An 18542-nucleotide genomic window follows, 5' to 3' on the forward strand; every position below is an offset into this window, starting at 1 on the left:
AAAGGAATGAAAGCCATAGTTTACAAACCAAGTCCGAAATCAAAAGCCAGAATACTCCCACTACTAGTAGGTATACTAGATCATCAACAAGGGGATGATGAAATACCCTCTACTCATTTCCTTTAGAAATTTGCTCAGCCCAAAAACACACCATAAAAAGGCAGTTAAAAGAGTATAAGGAGGTATTTGTGTATTACCTGCATAAGAGAAAGTTTAACATGATAAGCAGTGTCCCCTGTAGTACCTCAGTACTGAGTCTAATTTACTTTTAACAAAGTATACTATGGGAGTATCCTTGAAAACCGGAGGTGAATGTCTCAAATTTTACTGGCTGGGGGTAGGGAGTGGGGGTAGGGAGTGGGGGTAGGGGGTGGGGAACATGTCTGTACCCACATTGCATAATTGGGAATACTGTTGAGGACCGGACATGCAACAGTGGCATTGCATAAAATGTAAACAAGTCAGTGATAGAACCTGTAAGAGCATCACAACTCTCTAATATGGTGAATTCTAGACCAATCAAATCAACCCCACTGTACTGAAGAAGATATAAACCTATTTGTCTGTTAATATCACTTTTAAGTACAAATGATTACATTTGACAGTTAAGTTGTACACCACTTCACAATCTGCATCAATTCCCCTCAAGACAAAATGATTTATGGAATTTTACGTTTAAGCAAGCCTCTGGTTCTCAAGTGTTAATTAAAGACACCAGTAACAGGGGAGTTTATAGCAACAAATCTGACAGATTGTTTTCTAAGAAATTTCAGATCATGCACAAATGTCATACATATTATAACAAAAAAGGCAAAATCTTTCTGGTAATACCTCAAATGTGGATCAATGCAGTCTTCAGATAAACATAAACTTCCGAAGAGGTCTGAATACATTTCCACATCAGTACTCCTAAATGTTATCAACAGATGGTTGAGGTCTGAATATTGTACATGTCCACATCAGTACAGAAAAACATGTTTATAACAAACATGATACAACCAATTCAAGCCTACTATATAGTATTTTCCATTTCCTGCCAGATACTGTATCATATGTACATAAAATTTCAAACAAATAACAAATTTCACAAAACTTAATACCTATAATGTCACAAGTTCTAGGTCTGCTCAGACAAGTATCAAAGCTAATCCCTGACCATATAACATAGTAGCCCTCAGGAAATTGTCACACCTGAGTGTCGCCAACCTTCCAACAACATAACTTGTTGTATACGTATATAACAGTGTTCAAACCCATGTCCACTTAATAAACACAAGTGACAAATAAACCAAGTTGTGAAGAATGATTGATGAATACATATATCACTTAATCAGCATTGGTTGCGTGGGAGTTCTCTTTCATGCCTTGCTAACATCATATTTGTAACAAATAACACAACTTGAGGCCCAACTCTGTATTACAACAATTGTAACAAGGAACATGGAATATAGGCATGTGTATTGTCAAAGAATCTCATTACACATTTTGATAAGAAAATTACATCAAGACCATCCATACTCATTACACAAAACAAACTTTTTTAGAACCATGTATATGCTTCATAAACACAAAGGAGGCAATTTTAATAAACATTAATCCATAACAATGAAAGTCTCAACTGACACTCCGCATACCGATATATCAATGTTGAGTTAGCCAATACACAGCAAACACATATTTACATGTTATCATTGTTTGCAATATCCAACATGATAGAACAAATGAAATGAACAGACCTCTCTAGCACATTATTAAAATTTCATGATTTTAGGCTATGTTGATTCTGATATTTGGAGTTTGGCATGATTTATTTCAAAATTTGTTGTAAGTGTTTAACAAACTATGCTTGTAATAAACAAACTTTCTTGCATTCTCAATATTTAAAAAGTTGCAATCACTTTCGCTCTCTGCAGCCCTGGGACATGTCATGGCAAAACTGAAGGAACAAGCAAAGTAACTTTGATTGGTTTCAGGAGAAAAAACTGACCAATCACAGGCCGAGGTGCTCCTTTTGAAGACTACAAAGGAGAGACATCCAACTTCAAAGTCATTACAATATACTGTCATACTACTTCAAGATTTGTTTGATGTACAGCAAATCTTCAAAGTCATTTCTTCAAAGCCATTACAATATATGGTCATGTGACCACGAGATTCGTTTGATGTACATCAGACAAGTCTTTTTGTCTTACCCACAAGGTGTGGTACATGGAACCTTCATTTTGCCATGACATGTTCCATGGGTGCAGAGAATGAGTGATCATCACCTCTGGAGTATCTAGGATGACGTGATTGGTCCCTCAAGATTTGTTATAAACATGTTTTACTGTACTCATGAATGTCAACAACAGACTACATTGAATTGCCATTTTTCATTGCACATGTATCAACATTAATGATTATTCTTAAAGCAAAACTCAGCTCTTACTTTTAAGTTCAAGAAAATGGTGGAAAGTCGCTATAAGGAATTAAACTTGAATCAATCTTGTCTTAAAGTATTGGAATTTAATTTGCTGCCATGTCATTTTCATCGTTGTATTTGGTGTCAATGATTGAAAACTTTGTGAATATTCTGTGTTTTGATGAAAACCATTTCTATGTGGTCTTAATCATATACACATGAACTCAAATCCATCACTTCTCAACAAATATTTACCCAACTCAATAAATATAACATTACCGAATAGGTGTCATGGGTGGATCAGCATGGTTTTCTTTGGAAGGTGATGACTTTTCACTGCAAAACAGACAAATAGTTACATAGATTAAAACAGATGAACTGGGCCACATTTCTTAAGACTTTTACTGACACATCAAACACACAAAATTAAGGTTTTCATCGTATACAATAAGTCATGTGTCTTAGGCATTCACTGATACATCAAATATATAAAATGAAGAAATGCTGTTCATTCACATAAATCTTATCCTATTCTATTACCCGTGCTGTTCTAAAGCTACTAGATGAGGGTCGTTGTCTAAGAAACGCAGTTCATTGATATCTCCCTCCTGGTGATAAAGCTTCTCATATGATTCTGTAAGTTTCTTTATCTGGAAATGGATAAATTACAACAAGAGTTTTCATAGCATCAACATTTTGAAAATTAGCAGAAATTCTAAAGGAATCTGGATGATTGTCAAATGTCAAAGTGAAACGGAGAGCAATATCATTAACATTCCACAAATTTGAAGGCTTTCCTGCTAACAACATACAAATATCAAAGTTCCAGATTTCAATTATGGCTGACCTGATAAATAGTTTTAATTTGAAATGTAATCTGATATTCTTTCTATTTACAGGTTTCCATATAATATTTCTTTTGGCAGCTTATCCAGCACAAGAATGGTACAACCAAAAATATCAAAAGTACTGCACTTAAATTACTTGTCTTTAAATTCAAAACTTATTCAATAGTAACTGGACTCTTATTCACTTCTGGCATAAAGTTGTACACAAGACATGCAAAACACACTATATGTTTGGTCTAGAAATTATTATTATGAAACCTAAACTAAACTGTCAATTACTTGTTACAAAAAGAACAACTCTGAAATTATTACGTGATTGTAAAGACGCTTACATCTAATTCACCATCTGTATGAGGTAGACTTTGTATAAATGGTTCCGTTCTGTTAACTTGAACTGACTGCACCTAAAATATTTTTTTAAAAAATGACATGTTAATTAGCTTAAAATCAGGTGTCTTTATCACACAAATAACATAAGGTCTAGTGCTCTACATGTCAGAACAATTCCCTCAACTTATATCAATATATATCTTATCACTCAACATGAAAGAGTATACTTTTCTGTAATTTTTTCAGCAAGCCAAGCTGTATAAATGGGTACCAGCATCGTGGAAAGTAATGACAAATCCTATCAAAGAACTTATGATTCATAGTACAGGGAATCCACTTACATGTCAAAATATAGTAAGAATCTTCACTTTTCATAAATCCGTGCAATGTGCCAAAATTTGTTTTAAAAGTTTGTTGAAGTCAAAATTAAAAGAAAATGTTTTTATTTCTCTCATTTTGGCTTTTTCTGTACAATATACAATGTACAAGTTTTCAATCATTGTTTTAGTGAATCATCCAGAAGTTTACATATGTCTATTACCAATTGTTCATTTCAATAAAAAAACTAAAGTTTTCATCACATCAAAAATCTATCTTTAACAAAAAATGCCAGTTCAGAGAACTGAAGAAATATGTACAACATAACCGTGTACATGTAAATGATTACAGAGATAAAATGCCACAACAATAATGTTCTATAACATAATTTTATCCTATTTCATTGATTAAAAATTTGCATTTTGGTATTTCCTATCTGTCTATTGTAAACAAATCTTGATAGTGTGTCTGACATCATGGGGGAGTCTCTCTTTTAGAACTGGGCAACCTATATTGGTTTTTGCACCCTTTTTTTCCACTTAAAGTTCTTGGTTGGTTGATTGACTTGTTTTCCATCACTGCGACTCCTCCAGTGTCCGAGGATAATCTAACTGACAAACATCAGTGTTTTGGCAATGTAATAGGAGTTCCAGGAGTAGGACCTGCTGTATACAGGATACTTTTTTATTTTTCATATTATGATCATGTAAAATTTTACATGCCACATGGACAAATATAATTTTCTTATATTACTATTATGAGCCAAAAACCATACCTCTTCATAGCACAATTTCAATTCCTCAGCTAGTTTCTGTAGCATGTTGGTACTTGCCCCTGGTACTTTAGAATTGTCTATATAGTTCATTACTACTGCATCTGAAAAATAATACATCAAATCTGTAAACTTCAAAGAAAAGTAATTCCAATTTCACTATTTCTTATATCATCTGCAATCTTATATTTAAAAAAATTCACTATGTAAATGGATATTTCAAATACCTAGAAAACAATTTTTAACATAAATGGTAAAAGGCTTAATCTGCTAAACACATTTTTTATATTTAGTAAATATTTGAAGAAATATTGTTAACTACTCACCCCACCCCACCAACTTTCAGCTCTTGGTTTAAGAGTGAAAGTTTTACCGTGCAGGCTATATGATTAAACACAAATAAGTTATCATGTTAATTATCTAGACTGGATACAACTTCATTATTACATAATTCCATTTATCTCTCAGATGAAATTCTTTTTCATAATAAAACCTGAATACTTCAAAAACACTACTCCTATTGGTAACTTTTCAGCAAACTATGCTGTTCACCAGAACATAATCTCCTTATTTGGTTTTAAAGCCTGTCAATTATCAGAATAATTTGTTTAAACCTAAGGGAGAAAATCTCCAGACAAAGAAAAGTTTAAGACTGACAGACAATGGCATACCATAATACATCCTGTCAAAATTTTTGACTGGCATATAAAAACCTCCAAAGACCTTTAGGTAATCAACTGCGCTCCACTTACCAAAAGGAGGATTTAACTGGAATGCAGGGACTGTGCGAAGGATATACTCAAGACAACACACCAATATGTAAAAGGCATCAACAATCTGCTCATCTGTCAACAAAGCACCTGTCAAAATAGTGTTTTACAATGTCTTTACTATCATAACACACAATTAAATCAGTTTTTATTGGCCTACCCTCACAATTTGTTACAAATTATTGGATGTTCATAATGCAGGGTTTTCCATAATTTTGTTAGTAGTAGGCTGTGTAGTGAAAGTAGGAGGCTGGTGAAGCAAGACAACCCGAACCGCAACACGGCAAGGTGGGGGTGGCCTGCCGTGTACATGTAATCGTGTATGGAACATTATCACGGAACTGGATTGGTGTAGGCGGCCAAATGATCAAAGAAGCTGGTCAAATTGGCTGGCAACCGGCTCTTATGGAAAACCCTGATAATGTATATTCAATGCCAATTATCCCAGATTTCACATCATCTATCAAATCTTACTTCTTCAGGGGTCGAAATTAACTGTTTTAGGCACTAGCAAACCATTGCTAGTGCCTAAAATTTCCACTAGCAAAAGTGATGAACAAACTAGCAATTTTTTGTTGAATAGGTTTGACTTTTATTTACTGTTATATTGAGTTTTTCAGGAACTGAGTGATATTGGAAAAGTTATCCAAGACATTGGATAAGAATGGCTGATTGCTACCTGTATCAACATTTTAAATCTATATAACTTTGAATTTATCAGTTTTCTTTCTTTCATGTATGAGCTACATCTAATCTGACTGTCATATGATCAAATCCATTTATAAATGTAACTGTACCCAAATTTATATTATTTAAAAAATTGTTCACATTAACGATCATTTCAATAAATCATTATCAAGACAACTATCTTCCGTGTTCTCGGCAGTCATTGCGCCATACTGTATTAACAACATTGTTACTAGATGATTTGTTGTATCCTAGAATAATATTCAATTCTTTTTCTCATTTCCGTACCGTTTTTAACATGGCCGTATATGCACGTTGTTGTGGCGGTGATTTTATATCAGCAGCGTCAGGAGAAATGCTCTCCGATTTCGACAAGTTTTTTTCAGAAGGGCCAGGCTGTGGCTGTTGACTATTGTCTTGGTCATCGCAAGCACTGTCAGATGCTTTCCTTTTGAAAAAGTTTGTTATCATAGCTGATATGTCGCGTTTCACATGATGAGCAGACAGAAATCGTAGAGTTTTTCCAAGACAACTTTTTATTCGGTTTACACATAACTATCAAGGGAAAAACTGGAGGAATTCCGAATGTATTGATAATCTATGTCACTTTAGCGTTTGTAACCTATTTACTCATTTAAAGGCAGACGGAGAAAGGCATTTTGTGGCAGATGTTTCGTCAAAAATAGTGATTAGGTATAGTTCATTTCCACTCGCAAAATTTTGCTAGTTCATTATTTTCCAGCTAGCAATTACCAGATTTTAGCTGGAATTTTGCTAGTTGTCTATAGTTAATTTCGAACCCTGTTCTTTTTCTTCAAATTGGAACATATCATGTAAACAAAAATTTTCAACAAATTAGAACAAAGTTTTGAATTTAGTTCATGTGAAAAGCTTCAATTCTGTTATTTTTGTCTTTATTTAACAGACACATGAAAAACTTACTTTTGGCATGAACAAACAGTGTCCAACACAAGCGTTTCCTGATTTCCACACCCTCCCTCAGAGGAATAGGGATTGCTATTGTCTCTCTGAAACAAATTCAATTTTGTTTTCTTATTTTTTTTCAGATCATCTGTTAAAAGAGTTTAGATTATCAAAATTATCCAGATACATAGAAGTATATAGGGAGACAGAACACAAACTCATTATAAAGGTAATGCTTATGAACATATATCTGAAATTTAATGGTAACTAATTTAGAAACAAAATCAAACGATGACGCATTAATTTCTATTTAAAGTAAAGCTGATACTGCTTCTCACCTCAGATAAACCAAATACATGAAATTTCATAAGTTTCAAAAAGCTTGAACTTATTTCATTTTTTAAGATTACATAAATAAAACACAGTACATGTATCATAATATTATATACAGAACTTACTCTTTTTGATCTTCATTAAAAACATTTTCACAGAGTCTGAAAATTAGAACCAATTTAATCATTAGTACTAAAATAGGAAAATTTAGTTTCCAATCTCTAAGCCATTACATATATCCATCAGAAATTGCTGAACTGTCATTGATCTAACCATACCCAATTGCATTGTACCGTATCTAGAAATGACCAGCTCAGCCCGTTATCTTGGAAATGGGATGTACACTCAGAAAAAGGAGAAATTTTAATTGAAAGAAAAAATCTGAGGTTCTCATGATGCTAGACTGAAACAGCCACTAAATCATTCTATCAGATTAAAATCTTGTCACAACAAGTCTAATTAAAGTCTCATCTGTTAACAAGTATATGTGAACCAAACAAGAATGTACATTTTTTCTTATCTACACCACATACATCCGTGTGTAGAAAGTTTGCATTCCTATCTAAGCCATAAACATGTCTTATGTCTAGTTTTTTTATCTACCTACATCACATACATTACAATTTCCAAAAGGACAATGATACCTGTTAAATCTATGAGAAAGTGCCGACACTATGCAATATTTCTTCTCCAGAAACTTCAGGTGATACTTTACTGCTTCACTTAGACCGACCACATCTCTGATCTGGTGCATTCTTCTAAAAAGGGTTTGTACACTGAAAAACAAAAAAATATTCCATCCTGCCATTTATGAATAGTAAATAATGTCTCCTATTCAATGATTCTGTTTTATTTACATCTCTTGGTTAATAAAATATATGACATCATAACTGTGGCATAAGAGAGAGGAAAAGGAACAGACAACAAATATCCAAAGTTGTCTAAATTGTCTTTCTGTGGAAAAGAACATGCATCTTACATTGTAATCATCAGTGTGTATATGTATTTAACAAAGGGTTATTAATTCAGAAAAAGTATACAATTTTTTTAAAAGTTGAACTAGAACTGTCATCTTGAGAATAACAAATATCACTTCTTTGTTGGGATATAAATATCAGGTAATTACTTACCATTTCTTTTCCACAAATTAACAACATAAAATCCACGCCACTCAGTTAAATAAGTTCAATGCAAAAAATATTGCCTTGAAATACTTACTGACAATATTATGAAGACAAGTGACAGACATGCAGATTATTGTAATGGCCTTATCCACTTTATGGCAATTTTACAAACAAAATCAAAAACCCTTAAATGCAGTACTAAACTCATGAAAAATGATTTATGTTTACAATGAATATTTTACCATAATTTGACAAGATTTTCTTTCATATCATGTTGGGACATGTCATATAATTTCACTCTATCTATACTCACCTAACTTGAGCATTAACCAAGATGTCTGTGACAGTGACTGCTGGTTGTTCCAGGTACCCACACTGCAGCTGTGGGTCAAAAGGTCCATATGGCATCCTGATGTCCAAAAAAATAATAATATACACCATGCTTATTAGAATGACGAAGAACAAAATATCTCTGATCAAAGATATGTTTTCACTACCTTATTTGCTGTTAAGTTTTTCAATAGGACAGAATCAGCACAAATTAATGTATGCAGATCTGTTCTATGACTTTATGAATTTTCATTCTCTAATCCTCAAAGTATAACCATCTAATCAAACTGAAATGTGGTTACTAATTATATCAGACACTACCTAGACAGCAACCAATCAGACACTACGCTCAATTCAACCATCAGATGCATCAACCAATGAGATGCTGACCTCACATCAATCAACTGACAAGAACATAGTCAACAAGATCTCCCTCCTACATTCATTTGTACAACATAAAACATGAGCTACATTTATTGTTTAAATTCAGTTTAAAGTTCCACTGAAACTGATCAATAAAATAACAATTTAGTAGTGTAACAATATGAATATTAAAATCTGCTTATCATACTTTTATGTTAACTTCTTTTACCAAATGGTAATGATAGAATATTTGTTACTTAATTTCAGTGATGCTGGATCGATCATCAATGATTCTATTACCGCATAAGTATGACAAAACACTACATGGTTTATACAGATTTATAAAAAAACAAGAGATCCCAGAGGGATCTTGGCGCCCACCATTTGAGGATCTGTTTTCAGTTCTTGAAGATTTTTTTTTGTTTGTTACAGGTGTTATAAATGTTCATGAACTGGTCTTCATTGAATGTACTCAATGATGGCACAAGATATTTTTATTAAGCACCTATTAGCAAATATCATTTGAAAAAGATCCCAAAGTATTATTAGATAGCAGTCAGTTACAGGTGGATAATGGACAATATGCTTGTGCTGCATTACTGTCGACATCCAAGATGGCTGCCTGTGGGCCACCTTGATTTCAAATCAGTCCAAAAAAGGTACAATGCACAACTAGGGACCAAGGGAAACCCAATATCTATGAAATATCAGAAGGATCCATCCAGTACTTCCTCAGATATAGCAGTAACAAGATTTTACTGCCTGTCAGCCATCCTGATTTCGGATCAGTCCAAAAAGGTATAATGCACAACTTGGAACCAAAGGGAACCTGCATATGAAATTTGAGAAAGATCCATTTAGTACTTTCCAAGAAATAGCAGTAACAAACTTTTACATTCAAAATCCAAGATGGCCACCTGTCGGCCATCTTGAATTTGAATCAGTCCAAAAAAGGTACAATGCACAACTAGGGACCAAGGGGAAACTGCATATGAAATTTGAGAAAGATCCATTTAGTACTTTCCAAGAAATAGCAGTAACAAACTTTTACTTCCAAAATCCAAGATGGCTGCCTGTCGGCCATCTTGAATTCGAATCAGTCCAAAAAAGGTACAATGCACAACTAGGGACCAAGGGGAACCTGCATATGAAATTTGAGAAAGATCCATCCAGTACTTTTCCAGAAATAGCAGTAACAAACTTTTACTTCCAAAATCCAAGATGGCTGCCTGTCGGCCATCTTGAATTCAAATCAGTCCAAAAAAGGTACAATGCACAACTAGGGACCAAGGGGAAACTGCATATGAAATTTGAGAAATATCCATCTAGTACTTTCTCAGAAATAGCGGTAACAAACTTTTACTTCCCATTCTAAGATGGCCACCTGTCGGCCATCTTGAATTCGAATCAGTCCAAAAAAGGCACAATGCACAGGACCAAGGGGAAACTGCATATAAAATTTGAGGAAGATCTATCCAGTACTTTTCCAGAAATAGCGGTAACAAAAATTGTTTACGGACGAAAGGACGGACCACGGACGCAGGGCGATTTGAATAACCCACCATCTATTAGATGGTGGGCTAAAAAATACAGCATCTTATAGTCAGATATGTAAAATTGCAAGAAAGTTACTATCAATAAAACAAATCATAGCCGGTGACAGTGCAACATCACTTCGAACATTAGATTTCTAAAATTTTTGAGATTCACTTTCAGGTTTATTAGGGCTTTTTACCAACTGGTGAAAAGACCTATAGATATTTTTCTGTTTCTTATCATTAATATTCTTATACTTCTTCCATGATTTTGTGGCATCTTAATTTCCTAATCAGTAAGAGATATGTTTATGGTCTTTTAAAGGTCTATTATTTCTTCACATGATATCCTGTGCAAAGCCATCAGCCATTCAGGTCATAGTTGTCTCATTAGATATCCCATTAACTAGCCGATAATCAAACTTAAGAGAGTGGTTGAGGTACTAAGTCTGCTTAGCAAGTCTCATAAAAAATTTTATCATTCCTTTAAAAGAAGTGTGAAAAGCGATCATCAAGACTATTTCAAGAAATTAGCCAATCAGGTAAGAGCACCATGATTAAATATGCAAGGAATTCACAGTTGATCCGACTCGAAATAGATTATGCAATAAGTTTACCAAGCAAATCAATGAAAATTCATTAATTCCTTCAAAAACATGCAGAAAACATTCAGTAAGAATGCTGAAAGATATCAGCCAATCAGGTCACAGTAGCCTCATTAAAAATACGCAAAATTTGCCAATAATCACACTTGAATGAGCGGTTAAGGTAACAAGTATACCAAGCAAGTTCCATCAAAATCCAACCAGTCCTTCGAAAGGAATCATGCAAAAAAACAACATCCCAGAGTGATAAAAAAAATCAGCCAAGCAGGTCGAACAGCCTTTTTAAATATGTGCAGAATTCTCTGTTAATCTAGGGCAAGGGATGAAGGTAACAAGTGTAACAACCAAGTTCCATCCAAATCTAACCAGTCCTTCAAAAGACATCAAGCAAACCACAATTTGGTCGGAAGTACGGAATCCATTTCAATATCCCCTGCAAACTTTGTTGGGTGCACAATAATCAAATATTTAGTGCACAATAATCAAATATTTAGTGCACAATAATCAAATATTTACTTGGCTTCAATCAACCAATCAGAGAATCACTTGCATCAATCAACTTACCTGGCATCAACAACAGCAATGTAGACAGCACATGCCAATATCTCCATTTTTGGAATCTGCAAATAAATGCAATCATATGTAGACCATCTATTTGTGTGAAAATCACAAAAGAAAACTCTGCACTTTGTATATATTGAATAAATGATCTTAGAAAGCAACTAATCTTAAAACTCCATCTGTTGTCATTCCTAAACACTTCTTTCTTCCTGTCTCCCCTCGTTTTATGTTTTCTTCCTGTCTCCCCTCGTTTTATGTTTTGAAATGGATTATTCTATGTGCAAGGAAGGATAATGACTCCAGATCAACTTCCTTCCCAAAGCTATGACAAATACAAAATCATTAAAACTAACTGCATTTGATGTTCCCGCTGATCAAGGAGACATAACTAAAACATACTGATATATAATGAATGGATAGACAGGTCACTCCAAAGTGTCCATGACATGACATTTCAGTGATATAAGAAGGCAGCTCTACTCAAGGATAAGTTACCATCCTTGTATGATATTTTCAATTGATTTTATCCAAACATAAATAGAAACAAGCCAAGATAAGAAAAATTTTAAAAAGTCCCCTCCAATTTTTCAAAGATAAAACACAAAACGCATTCTAACCAGGATTACATGTAATTATATATCTGGCCTGTCCTGTTATGTGAATATGGTAATCCAAATGCAAAATACACTAAATTCATACTCCCCCACCCCCCAGCCCCTTCCCAATATACCAAAGTTCCCAATCAATCTTAATTCTGTAAACACTATAAATATATTGTCATATTTAGATATTGGTCCAACTGTAAAACATTAAATGAAAATGGTTCCTTCATCCTTTCTCAAAATCAAGTCAAAAACATCTTTTTACCCAAAAATATCACTACTTCCAAATGAGGGCAAGAAAACCTGTTTTAATATAACTACAAACTAAATAATGAGTAAATTGGTTAAAACCTGAAGACTGTAGTAATTCCTTTTAATTTTATCTTATAATCCCAAAAACAATGCCAAAAATTCAATGATTAATTCTGATGTCACTGTCAAAATAAACCATAATCTTGCTTTTCCAACTTTTCGCAGCAAGCGAGATTACAAAGCCTACTTTGCTAGCAAAATGTGTTGGTGCTTTTCTAAAGAAAGAAAGAAACCTTCAAAATATCTTCCTTGCTTTTGAGCAGATTGAGCATGTTACAGGCCCGCTGTTGTATGTCATCTGGAATGTCAAGGTCACTACAAATCATCTCCAAGTCAGAATCAGCCATATCCGTGTCCATAGCAGGTACACCATTTGGCACACTGAAAAATAAATTTGTGATTTCAGAAAAGAATGAACCCTGTGGAAAAAAAAAAATCATTTGACTTGAAAAAATGTTCATATCAGTCAGGTCATGCAACTATACTTTACAAATATAGGTTGATAAGATGATCATTATACTTCAAACTTGTTAAGCAGTATTTCACTTTTTGAATATTCAATAGCCGGCTACTTACTAATATTTCACTCTGAATGAAATAGGCCTGTGAGTTTTTATAATTGTTCTTGATGTACTTACAGCTGACCTTTTCAGAAGCAACTATTGATATAATCTATGTTACCTGATAAACAGACGATCTTACAACACCAAATAAACACTTCTAAACACCTGCAAATTGTGCAATTGCTCCCCAGTCAATAATGTAAACAGGACTAGTGGGCTGCAAAATTTACTCGTCCGGATTGGAAATTTACTCGTCCAAATTCAGTTATGAAATGGCGACTTAATCAGCGACGATGTGACATGTGTCTTTCTTTTCTATTTTTATTTTAAGTTTTAGTGAAAAAAGTATGCAGTGATGGCTACTTTGCAGCAGACATTGTATGCGACTTAGGCCTATCCGTAGTGTTTGTTTACATCTGACTGGCTAGGTGCTGCTAAATACAGACCTGTACATGTTTGTACTACCCGAGAGCACCTGACATCAGTATGATCGCAAGAAAATGCCTAAGGTATTCCGAATGCTATATTTGACGTCATGGGAGTTCCGGTGTAATCAAAAGTTAGAGTGCAGACTGGAATATTTTGTTTTCGAAGTACCGTAAACATGTTTCTTTGTTTTATATTTTCTGGTCGTCAAAGACAATTTTCACTCGCCCATGGCTACTGGACGAGTGCTTTTCCAGATCCCTGGTAAAGTTAATCACACAGATAATTGAATACTACATTAAATAGATCAGATGTGGCATGCTTATTTTAATAATTTCAGTCTGAAAAATAATTGAACTCTCATATATCTCAATTCAATCACCTCATAGATAGGTTTATTAATCAAATTGACTAAGTTCGCATCAAATTTGACACGACTATATAGAAAACTTGCATTGAAAATACAAAATACAAATGTTTGAATGGGATACCATTGGTTTTTTTCTGGCAAACGCATTTATACAATTTGTTTCATGTTTCTTTTTAATCTTTTAACAATATCACCTTTTCAAGGTAGGAAAGCCTAGTAATTATAATGAGCCATTTGTGAAGTCTTAACAACTGTTTTCAAATCCTCATTCAGTCTATACCAGAACTTGTTTATAATATGTAAATGTTCAAAATAAAAAGTGTTAAAACAAATAATTAACTGATAAAGCAAACTGTATCATTATTTATTTAATAATCAACCCTTAGGATAATTGCTATTGTGACTGCTGCTCTCATTTACTGTCTAGCTATGTAGTTATAATTGATCAACTGATCAATAGCTGCTATGTTGCAGCCCTGACACAATTATCATTTTGACATAATGTGTTCATTCATTTGCAAAAGCTGTTACACTTCAATTTTTAAAAAGATTAATAATAATATTACCAAAATTGTCTGTCGTAAGATATAAGGGTCATCAGGTACAATGTTTACAACAGTTACGTCATGCAGACTTTTGTATAATAATAGAGTTTGAGTGAATGACAGCATTTATCCATGCTACAAAGTATTCTTTAAAGAATACTAGTAATTCTAATTAATTGTAAGCCATAAAATTGGGTAAAACCATCATGTGACGAGAAAGCATCCGAAGGACGAAAGTGAGCGTATCGTCAGAACTGCAGTGGAGGAGGTTGTACTCACATGCTTTGTTTCGCCTCATCGCAGTGTCCATTTGGTTCTGAAGCCATATCTGCATCAATAAGGTGTAGTACTTGTAATTCTATCTCCTAATCAGCGTCTAGGTTACAAACGCTATTTGCTTACATTTTCTGTTGTTTTCTTCACGCACAAACAAAAACTTTATGATGAGACTTCTACAAGAAAAACCCGCGAAACCTCGGGATGAATACCTACCTGAGTTGTGATTGGCCAATCAATGTACATTTCATTGCGAAGGGACATAACTCGTAATCTCTTACTAGTAAACAAAATTAAATCCCGATAAAGCAAATTGACACCCTATGTTAAGAACCAAAAACACGATTTTTAAATCAGGATATATCATATTCCTGACAATTTAGATAGACTTTCTGTATCAGCAATTTATAAAACATAAAACATTGCAGTAACGTTACCATGACCGTTAGTACCAGTATTATGTATTTTTTAAATGTTTAATAAAATTCACTTTCATATGAACCCATAAAAATATGTTCAATTTTTGCATACGATAAATGTGCCAGAAAATTTTTGTATGCTATTCAATAATGTACTAAACTCAGACAGTGGGTTTAAAATTCTGGAAAACTAAATAACTGCAAATTGATGTGCTTGAATCAGTTTTGTAAAACTAAACTGGCGTGAAAGTTCTTCAACATGGTTCAAGTTATCGCAGACAGGGGGTTTCTGAATGTTAGTTTTGACATTTTCAAATTCTCCGATTCGTAATTTATTTGTCTATATGCAATTAAATTTTCGTACATCATCATTTTTTCATAAACAATTACAATGGCGAATTTTTGCATTCATATAATTTGCTATATTAATTAATTAGCACAGCCATATTTTATCGTGTGATACTTTGTGCACGAAAAACGGTGAAATATGTCCGTTTACAACACGAATTACTTCTATTCATCCATACAACACGAATAACTTATATTCATCTACACAATACGAATTATTTATATTCATCGATACTTTGGATGCCGTGTCTAATTTTGTAAAACTTTTATGGCTTAAAATTGGGAGCATTATGTCCCCGTAGAATGCAAGCCTAGTCTGTGGAAGCGGTATGTTGATGACATATTGGAAAAAGTAAAAAACAGATCAAAGAAAGATTTAGCTGAGCATATCAATGTCATAGATACCACCAACAACGTTTAGATTCACCCGTGAGAAAGAAATGTCGTTCCTTGTCACCCTCCTAGCGCAGAAAGATGACGATACTATCAAAGTATATTTAAAAAAAAAGGTGCACACGGACCAATACTTACACCAGATGTTGGGTGCTGTATGAAACTTTCTCAGCAGATGTGAAAAGATTGTCACATGAGAAGATGACAAAAAGCCAGAACCAAATCACATCCATAGCGCCATACCCTGATTAGGCAATCCAGAACGTTAACAATGAATTTGATGAAAACATAATTACCAATAGACGAAACACATAGGAAAAGAACAAACGGAAGGACAAGCAGTCACCCCTTACATCAAAGACCTGTCATAAACCATTCAGAGGATTCACAGTGGCCATGGTGTTGTAACAGCCATTAAACCTGACAAGACTATCCGAAAGTCGCAGATACGTATATAAAATCGAAAACAAGAAGTGCGATGCGTCGTATATCGGACAAACAGGAAGGAGATCCGGGGTTTGACTTACTGAACATTAGAAAGACGCGGGATCCCAAGAACGCAAAACAAATACAAAAACACAAGTACACTTACAGATCATTCCACACAGCAAAATCATATCAATTACTAGGAAAATTCCAAAATAGTCAACTTGGAAAACAGCTTTCAAGACGGTAAGTTAAGAAAGCTATCAGGGGGCCAGTATCAAACAGGGACAATAGAGGGAGAGGAGGCACAGACCTTTTCGTTCACATTATGACGAAGTATTAAGCAACGCGTAGCTTAATATACTACAGTACATTGTTACTATATTTTGTAAATTTTTTATCTATAATCTGTTTACCATCTCGCCACGCCATTTCGACCGTAGCGTACATAGGGTTATGATACAACCGAAAGAGTTGGTAGGATTCCTTACCATCTCGCACACTACGCACATCAATGTTAGTATTTTCCACACTGGTTATTTGTCTGATGAAGATTATCGTCCCTTCTCGAAACGTCACCCTAATCTTCTACTGGTTGTGTTATAAGAACTTCTATTCAATTGACATTTCAAACCAGAAGAATGGTGTCTAACTCCCATGTTGTAGGAGCTAAGTATTTGTAGACAACGAGCAATCTAGCTTACCGTAAAGATAATCTTTGAAATTCACAACAATGACAAGCCTTTTCCGGATAACACAGTATTGCCTCTCTCACTTGGTAAGAGTTCTGCCCGCATATGCAAGGGGTCTCTCTATTTCATCGATTTGCTAGAATAGTAATACTTCTATTGCGTCGTAACTGGCATATGTATCCAGTATAAAAGGTAAGAGAGAATTCTGGGTAAACCAGAACTAGTGCATGGACCAACTGGAGTGTCTCGAAGTCTTGCGTCCACTCAAATACCTTTTTCGGCAGTTTATCCAAGGACTTGGCTATTCCTGAGAAATTCTTCACAAACAGGCGATAGTAGCTTTAAAATCCTAGGAAAGGCCGTACGTACTCGACAGAGCTCGATAATCGTCACCCTTCAACTTTTTCGTACATTCTCGCAATCTGTTGAGATGTCCTCCTCAAACATAACATGTCTGAGGTAGCACACTCTCTTTCCAAATAGATTACAATTCCGAGCTTTTAGTTTAAGACCAGAAACAGCAATGCGATCGAATAGCTGTCCTAGATTCTTCAGCATATCATCTTTCCTAGTACGATTACGACATCCAAGTAGATTAGGTATATTTATTTCATATATGTAATACAGTTTCCAACTGCCGCTCGAAGGTCGCTGTTGCTGAAGTTAATCCAAACGGCATAATCGTGCGAGTGCTAAAAGCCGTCGATCATGTTCATTCGGTTCTATCTGAACCCACGTGACACTTGGTAAGCATCGTGAAGATTTACATTGTTCAGCTGTCAACAGTCCACGCAGAATCGTGACGTTCCATCATTCTTCTTGATGAGAACTATGCCAGAGGAACGTGAGTTTGTTGAATTATCATTTACTCCTTTCTCCAGCATTTGCTGCACCTGTCGGTACATTTTCTCTTGCACATGGACGGATACCCTTCGCAAGGGCTGCTTTCTAGGTCTTGCATAGCCCATCGCTATAGTATGCTTGGTTATCCGTGTTCTTCTAGATCCGCATCATTAACTGCGAATTGGCCATGGTAGCGACGAAGAAATATCTCCACCTACTTCGTCTGGGCTTCGGTCTTCTCTGGTAGCTGACTCTTTGTGATGAATCACGAGGACCTATTTGGCTGACTTTACTTTCTGCTGGGCATGCAGTAGCTATTGTCGTTCCCGGATATGTCGCTTTTGGCTCGTATTGCAAATTCATAATCGTTTCATGTTCTGTGACAGTGTTACACACTAAAGATATCACCAGCCTTTGCCCCATCCA

The 18542-nt window shown here is 34.7% G+C and overlaps 1 protein-coding gene across 1 annotated transcript in view; it reads right to left on the reverse strand.

Moving 5' to 3' along the window:
• Positions 1–18241, reverse strand: part of LOC132562632 (retinoblastoma-associated protein-like) — a 75025-nt gene extending 56784 nt beyond the window's left edge. The window contains exons 1-12 of the mRNA XM_060227385.1: positions 18143–18241; positions 13049–13234; positions 11905–11960; positions 8821–8916; positions 8028–8159; positions 7509–7544; positions 7069–7154; positions 5422–5529; positions 4673–4773; positions 3582–3653; positions 2942–3051; positions 2681–2737 (exon numbers count right to left, since the gene is read on the reverse strand). Coding sequence (XP_060083368.1) covers positions 2681–2737; positions 2942–3051; positions 3582–3653; positions 4673–4773; positions 5422–5529; positions 7069–7154; positions 7509–7544; positions 8028–8159; positions 8821–8916; positions 11905–11960; positions 13049–13234; positions 18143–18241 — 1139 coding nt within the window. The remainder of the gene's footprint in view (positions 1–2680; positions 2738–2941; positions 3052–3581; positions 3654–4672; positions 4774–5421; positions 5530–7068; positions 7155–7508; positions 7545–8027; positions 8160–8820; positions 8917–11904; positions 11961–13048; positions 13235–18142) is intronic.
• Between the last annotated feature and the right edge of the window lie 301 nt (positions 18242–18542).

Source organism: Ylistrum balloti, unplaced genomic scaffold (genome assembly GCF_031769215.1).
Source record: "Ylistrum balloti isolate Yb309-2 unplaced genomic scaffold, AGI_CSIRO_Ybal_v1 Utg371468, whole genome shotgun sequence".
Taxonomy (NCBI): Eukaryota; Metazoa; Mollusca; class Bivalvia; order Pectinida; family Pectinidae; genus Ylistrum; species Ylistrum balloti.